We start from the raw sequence: 16,791 nt of genomic DNA on the forward strand, positions 1-16,791 counted from the left end.
ACCTGCTCATTCCTGGGATCAATCTAGTAAACCTCCTCTGAACCACCTCCAATGCATTTACATCCTTTCTTAAATAAGGAGACAAATATTGCACACAATATTCGAGATGCGATTTAACCAAGGCTCTCTATGACTGAAGCATAACATCCTTACTTTTATGTTCAGTTCCTCTCATAATAAATGATAGCATTCCATTAGCCTTCTTGATTACATGCTGTACTTGAATACTAAACTTTGGTGACTCATGCACGAGATCCTAGATCCTTCTGCACCTCTAAATTCTGCAATTGTTCTCCATTTAGGTAATTAACTGCTTTTTTATTCCTCCTGCCAAAGTGAACAACGTCACATTTTCCCACATTATGCTCCATCAGCCAGGTTTCTGCCCACTCACTCAATTTATCTATATCCATCTGCAAAATCCTTATGTCTTTTTCACAACATACTTTCCTACCTATCTTAGTGCCATCTGCAAATTTAGCTACAATGCCTTGGCACCACCCATCTAAGTCACTGATGTAAATTGTAAAAAGTTGAGGCCCCAGCACAGACCCCTGAGGGACTCCACTAGTCATATTTGCCAATCAGGCAAAAACCCATTTATGCACGCTCTCTGTTTTCTGTCAGCCAGCCAATCTGCGATCCAGGCTAATATGTTACCCCCTACGCCATAAGCTTTTATTTTCTGCAATAACCTTTGATGTGGGCCCTTATCAAATGCCTTCTGGAAATCCGAGTACAGTATGTCTACAGGCTCCCCTTTATCCAGGGTGCAAGTTACTCCTTCAAAGAACTGTAATAAATTGGTTAAACATGATTTCCTTTCCACAAAACCATGCTGACTCTTCTCGATTACCTTATGTTTTTCTTAATGCCCAGCTACAACCTCTTTAATGATCAAATCTAACACCTTTCCCACAACAGATGTCAAGCTAAGTGGCCTATAGTTTCTTGTTTTCTGCCTCCCTCTCATTTTGATTGAAGGGGTTATATTTGTTACTTTCCAGTCTGATGGAAACTTTCCAGAACCTAGGGAATTTTGGAAAATTAACACCAACACATCTACTATCTCATTAGCCATTTCTTTTAAGGCCCTAGTATGAAGTCCATCTGGAGCTGGAGACTTATCAGCCCGCAGTTCCATCAGTTTGCTCAGTGCCGCTTCCCTAGCAATTGCAATTTCACCAAAAGTTCCTCTCTCCACTCCATCTCCTGATTTATAGCTGTTACTGGAATGTTTTTCTTATCTTCTAAAGTTAAGATAGAAGCAAAATATTTGTTCATTTCATCCTCCATTTTCTTATTATCTACTATTAACCCCCCATTCTCACTCTTTAGAGGACCAACACTCACCTTATCTACTCTTTTCTTGTTTAAATACTTGTAGAAACTCTTGCTATCCATTTTTACATTTCTAGCTAGCTTCCTCTTATACTCAAATTTCTTTCTCCTGATTAACCTTTTAGTCAATCTCTGCCGTTCTTTATATTCTGACCAATCATTTGACCTGCCACTCATCTTTCCACAGTTATATGTTTTTCCCTTAAGTTTGAAGCTTTCCCTAACTTCTTTAGTTAACCACGGATGGTGTGTCCTCCCTTTAGAATTTTTCTTTATAGTAGGGATATATGTGCTCCGAGTATTCTGGAAAAAACCCATAAATGCCACTGCCACTGCTTCTCTATTGATGGAACCCCTAGCCTAGTATCCCAGTTAACTTCAGCTAGCTTAGCTTTCATGCCCACAAAGTTCCCCTTATTTAAGTTTAAAACAATAGTGTAAAGGAAATATAATTTTTTCCTAATATTACTGTGGGATACTTTAAAGCAGGCTTGTAGGGGGTGTGTCTGTGTGTGAGTGTGTGTGTGTGTGTGTGCATGCATGTGTGTGTCTAATTTGATTAAACTAAAGATGGCCAGACTGCAAGGTTTGAATCATCAAAGGGTAGTGTATATAAAAGTGTAAAATACATCGGTAAGCTAAGATGAGGTCTCAGCAGATACAGTGTGAATGGAATTTGCATTTGTAGATGAGTTGAGAGGTTGTTTGATTTTCAAAGGGGCATGATACGATGTTTTACAATGGGCAAGATAAATAATGCAAAGTTATTAAGTTTATTTTTCTCGAAAGTACTGGCCATTAGGACAACATGAAAGACTTTGATATTCTGGGAAAAGTAACTTCCAAAGCAAGGGTGAAACAATGGGATCTATAGTTCAAAAGGGAGAAAATATATTCAAAGAAAGATGGAAAGCTGAATGGTGAGTAAGCCTGGTAAGATCTTGAGAGACGGACCGTGTAAAATAGAACTGTGAAAAAGCAGCCTCTAGCTACCCCAGAGAAATGCTGGTTTGGTTCAGAGTGCAAGGTTTTGTTAAGAGCCCTGGAGCTCCACTGTCGAGTGAGAGGGAGAGAGTAGTGTGAAATATCTCCCTTATAGCAACAATGAGTGCTTGTGGTAATATTGCTGGATGTTTTTATAAATTAAGAATCTATTCGGACTGTTGCCTGAAAGGGGTGTGTAATTGAGATTCTTGTTAAGTAGAAATCTTTTATAAGACTAAGTTTAACTGTGTATCTGTAATCTTGTGTGTTTAACTTCTTTACTTTTGTTAATAAATTTTTTAATTTAATCTTTAAAATACAAATAGCAAAATCATTGTGATGGCTTGACCAAGTTTCCCTTTGGGATTTGGTCAGCTTGGCAATTGCCATCTGCCATATCACAACAGTAATCTTAGACCCACTCTTCTCCCTTTCACACTGGATGTAAAGTTCAATCATATTGTGGTCACTGCTTCCTAGGGGTGCCTTTACCCTGAGGTCATTAATTAATCCTGTCACATTACACAATACCAAGTCTAATATAACATGCTCTCTGGTTGGTTCCAGAATTTGCTGCTCTAAGAAACTATTTTGAAAGCATGCTATGAACTCCTCATCCAAGCTACTACTGTCAATCTGATTTTTCCAGTTTACACGTAGATTAAAGTCACCCATGGTAATTGCCGATTCTTTATCACAAACACCCAATATTTCTTCTTGTATACTTTGTCCTACATTTGGGGCCTCTGCCTCATCTCTTAGACACCAGGGTTTAATCTGGGAAAAATGAAAATGTCACTGAATTAAATATACATTGGCCAGAATTTTACAGCCCTGTTTCGGTGGGGATGGGGCCATAAAATGAGGCGAGACATTATAATTCCCATTGTCTGCAGCTGGAACGTAAAATCCCATTGCTGTAAAGTTCTGCCCAATATTTTTGTGTTCTTGCTTAAAAGTGGACTCAAAATGCTTCACATTTATGTAGCTTTATAAATCAAGATTGTGTCCAAATTAATCAACTTACCTTATAACCAAGGACGAGCCCATTGCGATCTTGTTGTGGAACCTCATTCCACTTGACCAAGATACTGTTTGAGTTAAGAGCAAGAGAAGAAACATTTGTTGGTCCAGACGAAGGAACTAAGAAAAGAAAGAAAGGCATTTTTATACATGGAACAAATGTCCTTACACAGTTACAATGAGAATTTCAAATTTAACCAGGATTACATTTTTGCAATCGACATCACAACAATTGTAACAAAAGTACCAATGACGCTGACAGGATCTTCTAAAGGCAACACCATCCGCTAATATCATGTTAATGTATTAATCCCAGCCATCCGAGTGAAGAACGAGAAACATCAAGGATGAGAATATTCCTCTCATTTTCACCTCAAACATCCAAATACATTCCAAATTCCTCTCACTGTCATTGCTTTCATTACCTATTCAAATGTTCATTATTCTTCGAGTAAAGATTTTATTTCTTAGTATCCATTTCACTAATTTAAACTCACGTTCTCTTGTTCTGCTGACCTCAAAGTAATATTCTGCATTCACCTTGAACTTATCATTTAATACTTCACTTACATGAGGGAAATCAGCCCTTAACCACTTTCTCTCTATACCAGTTGTTTTCACTATTTTTCAAGTAAAGGCCACTTAGAAAAAAGCCTGCACTGTGAGAGCCACATCGATTACAAATTATCACTGCTTACTACTCCAGTAACTTACTTGGGCCAAAAAAATACGCAAGACTAATGGGGGTTGAATAGTCTGCTAGTTCTATGATGGTTGCTATGGTAATATAACTGTTACTATACGACTGTTTACAACAGCGTCAAAAGCCAATTTTTCCCAATTTTTGTTTTAAAAACTAGGCCACTAAAAATCATGCTCATCTGCTCCCTGACTCATCCCTCACAGCTCCTCCCTATACTGTTGCTGCTCACTTTGGACAAGAATTCCTATACAAATTCTCAGACATACTTATTGGCGCACATTGTACCATGTGGTCAATGTGACATGCAAAGAAGAATGACTTTTGAAAGGCTCAGTATACATTTTTTAATGTTAAAAATTAAGTATATAGGAATATAATGCTGGGTTGGGTTCCGGGTAGCTGCAACCCTCAGAGGATAAAGTAGTTCCTAGAAATGGATGGAAGAGTTGGAGAACTGCATTCAGTGTCGATGGGAGCCGCCAGTGGCTCAAAGGCCTTACAATGAAGAACACTGCTCTATACTGTTGAACTTTATGTTAAATTTATTTACAAATTACTAGAAATGTGTATATAATTGTAAGCTATTGCATTACGTCGAGTCAGGCCTATCTTTCATTGCTACAAACTTCCCCAGTTATCAATAGGCTTTATGAGAGAATTATGTTGATCAGAAGCTTAAATATTTAAATAGATGAAATCTAATAACATGTTGTAGTTTCACAAGTCAATTTTTCCCAATTTTCTTTTAAAAACTAGGCCACTGAAAATCATCTACTCCCTGACTCATCTCTCACAGCTCTTCCCTCTACTGTTGTTGCTCACTGTGGACAAGAATTCCTAATCTTACAGTAATTTTGCAAACTCCTGAAATCTTGCCAATGAACTGCAACAGGCTTGATTCCCTGAAACTGCTGCAGTAATATTGATTAGAAGACAGAATAGCAGTGAAGGATAAATAGAAGAAGGCTGGCTAAGGGACAGAAATGCTGGCTGATTTTCCCATTCCTAAACCAGGGGGACTAGGGCCAACTGTAATGTATCTACTGATCAAGCCAGAGATCAAACCTGTGACCTCTTTGCTTAATACAGCTCAGCTACCCACTGATTCAACCAGCCGAGCCTTCAGGAGAGGTTTGAGCATGCTATTGAAATTGTCTTGCAATAGATATTGTGGATTGAGTAAGAAAAATCTAGTGGCAGAGAATCTGACAACAGAGGATTCCATTTGGAGGAAAGGATCAAAGGAGGAAAACAGAGATACAGTGCTGTCCCCCAAACTATCAGATGATCTCTGGTCAGCTTTGCTTGAAACCATGGAAGATATGTAATGGGTGAAGTGTCCTTACAGGAAATGAAAAGCCATCAACCTGAAATGTTAGTCGTGGTGGTAGACACCTTGTTGTTCAAGTATGTCCAAGCTGTACGTGATTTCAAAGGTCGCACTTTTTACAGTTAAACCTACGCTAATGAATTTGATTTCAGTAGTATATCTTGGCTTCTTTTGCATGATCCTAGAGGCAAGGAGGATCGAAGATGTCAGCAGCTGCAGTGGATGACAGTACAGGGTGTTTCTTTGCTTTACCCTTTATTGCAGTCCACTGAAGGCTGCTAATAATGGCTTGTGCCATGATATCATCATTATGGGGCAAGGCGATGAGGTAGGCCCCAAGCTACTTCAGCCAGTACAGGAATTGAACCTAGGCTGTTGGTGTTCTTCTGCGCCACACTCTTAGCAAACTAAGCTAACTGGCCCCTTATGTTAAATGTGAAATGTTAATTCTCTCCCTCTCCACATCTGTTTATATTTCAGATTTCTAGCATTTGAAGTATTTTGCTTTTGTCTTATGTGGTACAGCCAAATAGATTCATAAGGAATGTAAATTAGTGACTATAATCAGTGCCTTTATTACAGGTTACACCCAATTTACACTTGAACATGTTAAACAACCTGTGCATGCTCTAATAAAAACAAAAACAAAAAAGGCAAATGGACAATATCTTTCAGCTCCACCCACATTATATTCTTTGTGGTAAGGCATTTCATAGGGCAGAATTTTGCCCTTGGCATGTGGGCTCAGTAGGGGTGGGCAGGGGCAGTTGGGAAGCTGCCTGCCGCCTGCGATCGGGCCCGGAAGGCAATTTAATGCTGGCAGGCCAATTAAGGCCCAACCAGTGTGAAATGCAAGCAGCAGTGCTCAGCGCTGCCTGTGCAGGCGGTGGAGTGGGGGGTGGGGGGGGTGGTATGCGAGCCGGGTTAGCGCAACTTTCGCGCATGCGTGCTTCATAATTTTGTGCCTCAGGGAGATGAACTGATTTTAAAAAAAATTAAAGATTTTATAAACGTTATGAAACATGTCCCCTCATGTGACTCACATGAGCAGCGACATGTTATTAGTGAAAAAACTAAAGCTTTTATTTGCTTTTAGAAACCTCACCCCGCCTGTGGATGAGGTTTCCAAAAAAGTGCAAAGGCTGCTTGGCTTTTTCGCTTGCCCGCCAACCGTAAGGTTGGATGGGCAGCAAAAAATTTCTTTAAATTAATTTTTTAATGGCCTTAATAGTCCTTTTAATTGTTGGCGGGTGCGCACACGACGACTGAAATATCACGCTAGCGCGTAAAGATGCCGGGACACACGCCTGACATCATCGCGTGACATTTTACGCTTGGTCAGGTCGGGCGCGTGCCCACCTGCCGAGCTGAAGATTCCACCCATTATGTTGTACAGACAGTAATTACTCATGCTGATAGTGAAAATATTTCACTAATATACAAGGGCCATTATTAATAACTACACACTAAGTAGCTGTTTAAAATTTTGAAAGCTCAGAATCAGCGGAGCTTTAGTGCTTGCAATAAAACTATAATGATGTCAAGTGTCCTATTGAAAGATATTTTACATTGCAGTAATCATTAAAAATACATCATAACATATCAATTATCACAGACTTTCAGCACATCAAGAATATTGTTTGCTTTTATTTCTTGTTCATAAAAAATAAATCATTACCATCAATTCAACTTGTACTGGAAGAAAACAGATATGCTTTTGAATGGTAGGGATAAAGATATGGAAATAATCTGATCCTGCAATATTGGCAGGGCAGAATCATGGAAATGCTTTTAGAAGCCACATAGTCAATATCATGGATTTGTTTTCTTCTTGGAAGCAGTCCCATCATTCGTATCAAATGTATCAAAACCGCTGTTAAATCAATTTGTACAAAAACAAAATAATAAGACTAAGCTAAAGAGGGTATATCAAATGGGGAAGGAGAGAAGGGCTTACACCAAGTAAGTTAGAGAAGGATTTTATAATGATGACTAAATGTATGGTAATTCTCCCTTGCTCAACAATTATTCATTATATCGTATATTAAACAGGGTTGTCAGCTTATCACATTAATTACAAAACAGCCACATGCATTTACAAATAGCTATTTAAAGTTTATTCAAAATAATTTGAAAGTTTATGAATGATGATTTTTGAACTTTTATTTAAACAGAGAATAGTAATTATCAGTTGTGGAGCTGGGGGTCAAAGGATTGTTGTTGGGGATCCTTAGTTAAAAACTCAGATGTGGCCAACTTGGCCCAGAGTTGGTTGAATTGCCCACTTTGACCAGCTCCACTTACCTGCCTAGTTCTCTCAACATAGCTCTGCCTGCAGTTCTTAGGGCCACTGAAAAAATGGTGAATGCTTGGAAGCTGAGGGTACAGCAGAGAACATTGCAGAAAGGGGACTGAGCTGGGAGCTAAAGAATTCCAGCTTATCTAGTCAAATGCCTGAGCTGAGAACCACTTAGATCTACAGGCTGAAGATCGGCGACAGAAGTTCCCTAGAACAAAAAGGAGGTGGTCCACCAAAGCTGCATTGGCCAATCTCGAAACAATTGTAAAAGCAAAACGCTGCGGATGCTGGAAATCTGAAATAAAAACAGAAAATGTGGAAAAACTCAGCGGGTTTGGCAGCATCTGTGGTGAGAGAACCAGAGTTAAATTTGAGTTCGCATGACTCTCCTTCAGAAGAAGAGGAGGCAATACGTAAGTTTGCTTCCTAACCATGACTTTCTTCACAAACATATTCTAAGTTAAATTTTAAACAGGAAATGTCAAGCTTCTGTGCCCCAGACTTGGAATCAAGTAGCTATTCACTTCATTTTGATGGAAGTTCTTTTCAATGAGATGAGGGTTGAAGTTTACTACCTACCATCCAATAGTTTCAGTTTTGCCTACCAACCGAAAACAACTGAAAGAATTTAATTAACCGCTCCTAGGTTCACCATTGTCCGGACTGGCAGTTGTCATCCGAGATTGATTTTAAGTAAAAGAAAAGGAGACAGCAACGGCACAGCTGCTCTCTGCTTTACAACTGCCCACCCAACAGATTGAAGAAGAGGGATACCTGTTTAGATTTGGCATTATTTAGTTCTGCTGAATGCTCTACAACCCTGAAGAAACTACCAGTGAGCACTGCTTGTCCAAAATGTGGACTCTAGCTCAGTTCCCTTTTATTATTACCTTGAAAAAATATGAAATACAAAGTCATAATCTGATCAGGACAATTAGAATAGTCTAAAATGGGAAGTTAATTTCAAAGACAGCCATCCGGCCTACCAAATAATCCTGACTCTACAGGAGCTCAAAGCAGCATAATTCCAAGAAGAAATGGTTAAATATTGCTCCTGACATTTGCTAACAGCCTGGTTTAACTAAAGATCCAAAACCTACAGTTTGATCTGTTCCAAAATGCAACTGAGTTATGATCAGCATTATAAGTGGGAAACATAGCTTATTCCATGGTTTCCCACCATGTATTCTACATATACCATGTGGTGGCTAATTAAAAGGTAGATGAAAATAATTTGAAATATGAACTGTATTGATGTAAACAATTTAGATCTGTTACTTTTCTCTCATGATTCCATTAGTCTCCTATTTGAAATACAAAGAGAATCATTTGATGGTTTGTGAGTTGTGATCAGATTTATTCCCTCTGCAATTTAGGTTTGGTTCTCCGGACAATGGGTGCCTTTCAGTATCTTGCTCAAATGGCTTTCATTGGGTGTGAGTCTAGGCAGTGACTCCTGCATGGGTTTTCTGACTGTGGAAGTTAAAGCAATCTTCAGCCAATGAAAAACACATATGCACTTCTAGTAGGAGTCACTGTATATCTACCAGGAGAAGAAATCATTGCCAGTATTCCCTTTATCAGCGCAGGAGCAGTGATGAGATGCAACATCTTTACTGCAGCTCTTAGATCAGCTAACTCAGTACAGAGCAGTGATCAAAGCTGTGACTTTCTTTGTCCACTTGGATCAAAGGTAGGGACTTCACCGGGAATACTTTTAATTATTTCATGGGATGTGAGCATCGCTAGTAAGGCCGGATTTTGTTGCCCTTGATTGGATCAGATGTTTGATCAGATATTTCGATACAATCTTAAATTCCCACTACAATTCAATGATTCCTGCACTCTGAACGTAGATGTAATTCTACATTAAATAACACCGCATTAAAAGCCTTTTCGCATTGCCCTTTCTTAGAATATGCAATCACAGCTGATAGCTGCAAGCATTGGAAGATCAGCTATCAGGAAATTAAATTTACAATGATTCCTGCACCAGGTTAATCCTATATATGGGCTTTAATCAAATGGCTCTAAGATAGGATCAGTTTATAATTATATTTGCACCACTGTCTTTGATCTTTTATACATTCAATAAAAAATGTTCGTATCTACATCATTATCAGAATCAAATAATCACTGGACTGATGTAGATTCATGAAGGCTACAGTAAAATTATTCCAGGATTGAAGCACACTGATCTCATGCCAAGTTGTAATTAGATTGGCTACTAAGCTGATGGTGAGCTCCTCCAAAACTTGTATCCTAGCATTGTTCATCCATCTGTGCTTACTGACCTAGATTGGTCCTGCAATGCCTCGATTTTAAAATTCTCAACATTGTTTCTAAATTGGAGTATGGCCTCACCCCTCCCCATCTTTATAATCTCCTCCAGCTGTGCAACCCACTGAGATCTCGGCCACCTCAAATTCTGACATCTTGCAGATCCCTGATTTTCATCATTCCTCCATTGCTGGCAGTGCCTTCAGCTACCAAGGCCCTAAACTGTGGCATTTCCTCTCTGAAACTCTCTGGGTGGAATCATCGCAGATTTGCACTAAATGCAGTGGCAGGCGGGTAAAACGATATTTTACCCACCGGCCGCAGTGGCTGCTTTTCATGCCATATCGTCCTAAGCCCACCGTTTCCATGGCGGGCGGGGTCTCATTTGCCCACCACGCCATCACCTCGCCGCTTCATCACGCTGGGCGCTATATTTAAGGTCCAGCTGCACGCACACCTCTCAGTGCTTCCAACCCACGACTGCTGCAAAGATGATAGGATGGCCCCGAAAGGCAAAATGGCTGCAGCCCCCAGGGTTCAACGACGCATCCTTTCAGCATCTTTTGGACACAGTGGGGGCTCGCCGTGATGTCCTCTACCCCTGCTCTGGCCACAGGATGGGCAGCAATCTCGTTAATCTGGCTTGCAGCTGGTGGCGCCGGTGGTCAGCGCCAACACCCTGCAAAAGAGTAGAGCCAGCCAACGCCAAAAAAGGATCAAAACAAAACACTGCAGAGGCAGTAAATCTGAAACAAAAACAGAAAATGCTGGAAAAACTCAGCAGGTCTAACAGTATTGTAGAGAGGAAAACAGTGTTAACGTTTCAACTCTTTATGTCAAATGAATCTTCTTCATCTGCCTCATCTGTTCCATCAGGTTAATTCACTCTTCACATCACTCTCAATTGAGACACTCACAAGCCCATCACACGTCCACAGGGACCTCACACCTCAAGGGACAACACCACTAACTCTCACACACACCCTCACATCTCCATCAGGCTCATATCCTCTCAAGCTCACATCCTCATCCTGTCCATGACTCCGCTCACCACATAAACATTCCACGCAGTGCCATGTGTCCTGCTCACACTCCCTCCATGTGTTTTCATGATGGTGAAGCCTGCTCACATCAGCAGGGAGAGGTCCTAGACCAAGGGTGGAGTGGCCCACATTAGGCCCCTCGCTCACTTTGAGGAGTGTGCCATTGCACTGACTGTTGAGGACATGGACCATGCCTGCGGTGACGGTGAAGTCGGCGGCGAACACTCTCATAAGGATCCTGCACCACATCATCCCTCTCTCAACACAACTGTGAGTGCTCTCTCTCCTACTTTTGACTCTGCTGCCATGCACTAATCAGATCTATCTTGCCTCACAGGGAGCTCTGACAAGTGACCGACACCCTCAACCAGCCTTTCCATCAGCTCCATCCAGGTCCTCACCTCCAGCCAAGAGGACACCTCCTCCATTGAAGAGCTGGAAATAAGCAGCCTGGAAGACCCTTCACATCGCTTACCCACACCCTGCACCACAGAAACATACAACTCGGTGGAACCTAGGTCTACAGCAGGCTCAGGTTCACAATCTGATGATCACAGCATGGACACGTTCTCATCAACAGGAGGCAGGTTCGTGCGAGCTTCCTTTCCTTCCCGAAAATCCCACCCCCATCCACATTCACCTTCCCGACCTCCTCTTTCACTCCCCCAGAGTCCATGATTGCCTCTGGGTCCCCACCAACCACCCTCGCTGTCCCTTCTGCCGCTACTGTTGAACCCTCACCTTCCCACCCTACCACCTCACTCTGTCCTCAGTCATTCTCACCATTCCGTTATATCACGCCAATCCTCAGTTTGCTCTCCAGGAGGCAGTCATGGGCCCATCAGACCCCTCCCTCGGATGTTCACTTGGAAATCCCCCCACTGGAATTCTTCACCTCGGAACCCCTTTCCCCCCCCCAGAGGCCCTTCCCTCCCGCTTAGTCCTCCCAAGCCCCCAGACTCTCCTCCCACTTAGTCCCTCCCCCTTCCTGACTCCCTCATATGCTTTTACTTCTTCTGCCACTCTTAGTCCTTCTCCCCTCCCGACTCCTTCCTCCAGCCTTACCTCTTCCTCCAGCCTCACTTCTTCCACCTGACTTCCTGCTCCCCCCTTCCTGACTCCCTCAGACACCCTCACTTCTTCCTCCATATTCCTTCCATCCACTGGACTCCTTCCCCTCTCTACACTCCTTCTTCCCCCTGAGCTCCTGCCTCTCTCCACACTCCTTCCCTTACACTTTCCACCCCCCGTACATCTACCTCCTCAGTTGCCACCTTCTCCCCCGTTACCCCCGCCTCCCCTGTACTCCCTTCCTCCTCCTAACCTCACCCCCCATCTCTTCCTCTCCCAGTCAATCTTAGACCTTCCTCTCCCACCCCCTCAATCATCATCCGTTGTGAGCATCAATGGTGACTTTCCAACTTCCGTGAGCTGCTTTGCAGCAGAGCCATGTCCATGAGAATCCACCCAGCATGTCACGGACATTTCCCCAGGATCCCGTTGCTGTCGGCTCCAGCATCATCTGCTCCTTGGATGTCCATGATGTGAGCAAGGCCCTGGCGGTAAGTCCTGACTTTTGCATGTCACCGTTGCCATGATGTGATCTGCACTGGCGTGTTTTCCTACCGACATGGGCGGAAGATCTAGCGGGGATGGGGGATGGGGGGGTGCAGGGGAATGAGTCCGGCGGGCTGGCCTTATAATGATATACTGATGTATTACAATGAGGTTCCTGATGTCTGATGGCGGGGAGTGAGGCCCAACATCGGTGGGCAGAGCGGACAATCGCAAGCTGGTTTCACAAAGTCGTGAAACCGATTTTTGGCCTTCTCACCATGGCCTTGTCCACTCACACTACCCAACACGCCCAGCACCAGTGGACATGGAAAATCCCAGCCTCTGCCTCTCTCTCCTCCTTTAAAACGATTCTTAAGACCTACCTCTTTGCCCAAACTTTTCATCACCTGTCTTAATATTTTCTTGTGTTTCAGTGCCAAATTTTGTTTCATCATCGCTCCTGTGAAGTGCCTCGAGATGTTTTACTTTATTAAAGGCATTATATAAATGCAAGTTGTTGTTTTTGCTGTTATGATAACAATGCCCATGTGCTGATGTTAAAAGACTTCTTATTTCAGTGCACTACCCTGTACATCTGTGGTGTCACAAGCTAGCGATAAATTAACAAAAAAAAAAATTACTAAAATACAGACATGTCTAATTATTATTCACTGGTGAGGGCAACTTGATGATTAAAAGTTTGAATAAATCCAGTTTGTTTTACATTTTACTTTATACTATGTTCTTTCCTTAAGTGGTTAGTCCTTTAGTTCTGGTGTGCTTTCCCCTATTTTACCCCAGGTTCTCTCTTATTTTTAGTTATTCATTTACGGGATGTATGTGTCACTGGCAAGGCCAGCTTTTATTGCCCATCCCTAACTGCCTTTGAGAAGGTGGTGATGCCAATTGATTGACCTGCTGGGCTGTTTCAGAGGGGAGTTAACCCCATTGCTATGGGTCTGGACTCACATGTTGGCCAGACTGAGTAAGGACAGCAAGTTTCCTTCCCTAAAGAACATTAGTGAACCAGGTGGGTTTTTATGACAATCTGGTAAGTTACTAATAGCAGTTTTTTTATTCCAGATTTATTTAGTTAAATTAATTTAAATCCCCCAACTGCCATGGTGAGATTTGAATGTCTCCAGGTTGAAGGGTCATGAGGACTCGAAAGGTCAACTCTTTTCTTCTCCGCCGATGCTGCCAGACCTGCTGAGTTTTTCCAGGTAATTCTGTTTTTGTATTAGTCCAGGCCTCTGGATCACAAGTCCAGTAACTTAACTACTATGCAACTGTACCTGACATTTGGGTTATTGGGATTGGTCCTTTGGAGAGTGTGCACAATCAGTGCCCCTATCCTCATTTTGCTTTATCCCAAACTCTTCCGTTAGAACTAGCTGATACGTTAACAGATTTCTTCTCAGGTCTTGTAACCCCTAGCCCCTTTTCATAAACATTGTCACACCCACTCTGAAAAACCCATCCTCAATCATTTTGCCATTGAAAATTGCTGCCCCATCTCCTTTGCCTCTCCAAAGTCTTTGAATACGTTTATCACCTCCACAATCTCATCTCTCCCACAACTGTCCTTGAATCACTCCAATCGGGTTTTGCCCCTCCACAAACTTAACCAAAGTGAAGGCCAATGAATAAAATTTTCTACAACTGTGACTTTCTTTATTATCCGTCTTATATGGTCAACAGTATTCATACCTTTTAATGCCTTTCCTTCATTGCCTCACTCAATGGAATGGCCCTCAATTGGTTCTATCCTTAACTATCCAAGTGTAACTGGAGTAATTAATTTTGTAGTCAATCCAACAACATTGCATTAGGAGACTCTCAGAACCCACCTTAGCCTCTTCTCTTCCAAATGGTGCCCTTTAGTTCATCATCCACAAAACAGAGTCAATTTCCAAAGGTAGGTGGATGATACCAGGTCTATCTCAACACCAGTTCTCTTGGTCCCTCCATTGCTTCTGTTTTGTCAGATTGCTTGTCCAACATCCAGCCACAATTTCCTCCACTTTAAAATTGGGAAGACTGAAGTCATCATCTTCAGCTCCCAACAAAATCTCTGTGCCCTCACCACTGATTCCAGCCCTGTCCTTGGACACTTTCTGAGGTCAAACTAGACTGTTTGTGACCTCATCAATCCTAAACTGAGCTCTGACTCCATATTCTCCCTGTCACAAAAATTGGCTTCCACTCCTGTAATAAACCAGGCAGTAAGGGCAAAAAAGGACATACAGCCTAACCCACATCGGGCATTCCTCTGAATCAACATTACTGCTTGTCCCCAACCCTCTCCATTTCAGTATCAAATTAGGGGCCCATTTTTCAGTCATTATGTCTCTATCCTCTGGAAATCTCTTCCAAAACACCTTTGCCTTTCTCCTCCCACCCATCCCAATGTTTTCAATAATGTGCTAAAAAATCCCTCTTTTCGACTTGTATCTTCAGTCTCCTCTGCCTTCCCCTAAGTTCCTTATTTCCTGTTATATCCACCACGCCTTCTTATTAAAATAATTTAGTATACCATTTCATCTTCCTGGTTACAAGATCTTCGTTATCTCAGTTATCTCGTTATCTTCGTTTGATCTCCTCTGGTGCTGAAGGATGAAAAGAAAATCTGCCAAAAGCAGTGGTGCTGCCACCCAGGGTTCGTGACCTTTACAACCTGCTATGCGATCTGCATTTCATCCTTTTTTCTTTTGCTGCCCACATGCATATTAGAGGCTCTGACAATTATTTCTACACAGAACCATGAGGAATGGTATTGCTGCTGAAAGGCATGATTATTGCACAGAATTCTAGATGTGCAATCCATAATATCCACTGCAGTACAGACACCAGGACAACAAATTAAAGAAAAATCAATATTTTAGATGTGTGTCATATCCCTTAATGATCATATGTTCTTCAAGGCCTATAGAATAATTAAAGAGCTGGATAGGGTGCCTTTTTAACATTTTTTTCTTCATTCTTTTCTGGGATGTGGGAATTGCTGGCAAAGCCTGCATTTGTTGTCCATCCCTAACTGCCCTTGAACTGAACACTTCAGAGCACAGTTAAAAGTCAATCACATTGCTGTGGGTCTGGAATCACATGTAGGCTAGACCAGGTAAGGACAGCAGATTTCCTTCCCTAAAGGGCATTAGTGAACAGGATGGGTACTTACAACAATTTATGATAGTTTTATGGTCACCATTACTGAGACTAGCTTTCAATTCCAGATATATTAATTGAATTAAAATCCCACCATGGGATTTGAACCCATGTCCCCAGAGCTCTGAAGAAAAGTTATACAGACTCGAAATGTTAACTCTGTTTTTCTCTCCACAGATGCTGTTAGACCTGCTGAATTTTTCCAGCACTTTCTGTTTCCAGAGCATTAGCCTGGGACTCTGGATTACTAGTCCATTATGCCACTGGGAAGGACCATGGGACGTGAACTTAAACTGTGCAAGAGTTGGAAAGGTCTCAATGTTAGGCAATTCTTTACCAAGAGAGGAATGAGCCTGTGGAATATATTGTTGCTGTTGTGGTGGGTGCTCACTCTATGTGATTTCAAGAAGGAGCTGGAACAGTTCACGACAGGTTAGAGATCGCATCATAAAGCAGCTAAGTATCTTTATAGGAAGCACGCGGTCCATGTCTATGTCATGTATTGGTTTTGATCAGTTGAGGGGGTCAGAGTAGTTTCTTACAGTATTTTTTCCTTTTTGGCGCAGGGAATTTTTCTTTACCTCTTGCAGGAGATTACATGGGTGGCTGGTGGAGGGAAGGTGAGAGGGGGTGCATTGGGCAGCATTTAGTCATGATGCTGCCACGAGTTATAGGGCAGGCTTGATGGACCAGCTCGCCTATTCCTGCCTGTTAATTTCATGTGTTCTGAAGTAGGCTTGACTGATCGATGATCAGCCCACACTTTAACATTAACCTGTCTTTACTCTTATCAGATTCTGGTGGACCAGCACAGTATATTTTGCATTTTCAGTTTATACTTTGTATCCTTTGATTTTGGTTACTGAATTTTGTTTAATTACTTTTAAATATTATTGCAGGCACGAAAATTGAAACAAATTGCGACAATCTTTTGACTAAGAGTCAGATCAGAAGGATTAATGAAATAAGAAATGGGTGGAATATCGGAAGGTAAATTAACAACGAGGAATCCATTGATCAACGTGGCAGTGATTTTCATTTTCTTCCCTGCTCCAATAGATTACAA

General features: G+C 41.8%; 1 protein-coding gene across 1 annotated transcript in view; it reads right to left on the reverse strand.

The window, feature by feature from the left end:
- The window catches only part of LOC121293629 (protein sidekick-2-like), a 941,309-nt gene that overhangs the window by 215,967 nt on the left and 708,551 nt on the right, over positions 1-16,791 (reverse strand). The window contains exon 26 of the mRNA XM_041216767.1: positions 3,353-3,468. Within this exon, the coding sequence (XP_041072701.1) occupies positions 3,353-3,468 (116 nt within the window). The remainder of the gene's footprint in view (positions 1-3,352; positions 3,469-16,791) is intronic.

This window comes from Carcharodon carcharias, chromosome 22 (genome assembly GCF_017639515.1).
Source record: "Carcharodon carcharias isolate sCarCar2 chromosome 22, sCarCar2.pri, whole genome shotgun sequence".
NCBI classification, from domain to species: domain Eukaryota; kingdom Metazoa; phylum Chordata; class Chondrichthyes; order Lamniformes; family Lamnidae; genus Carcharodon; species Carcharodon carcharias.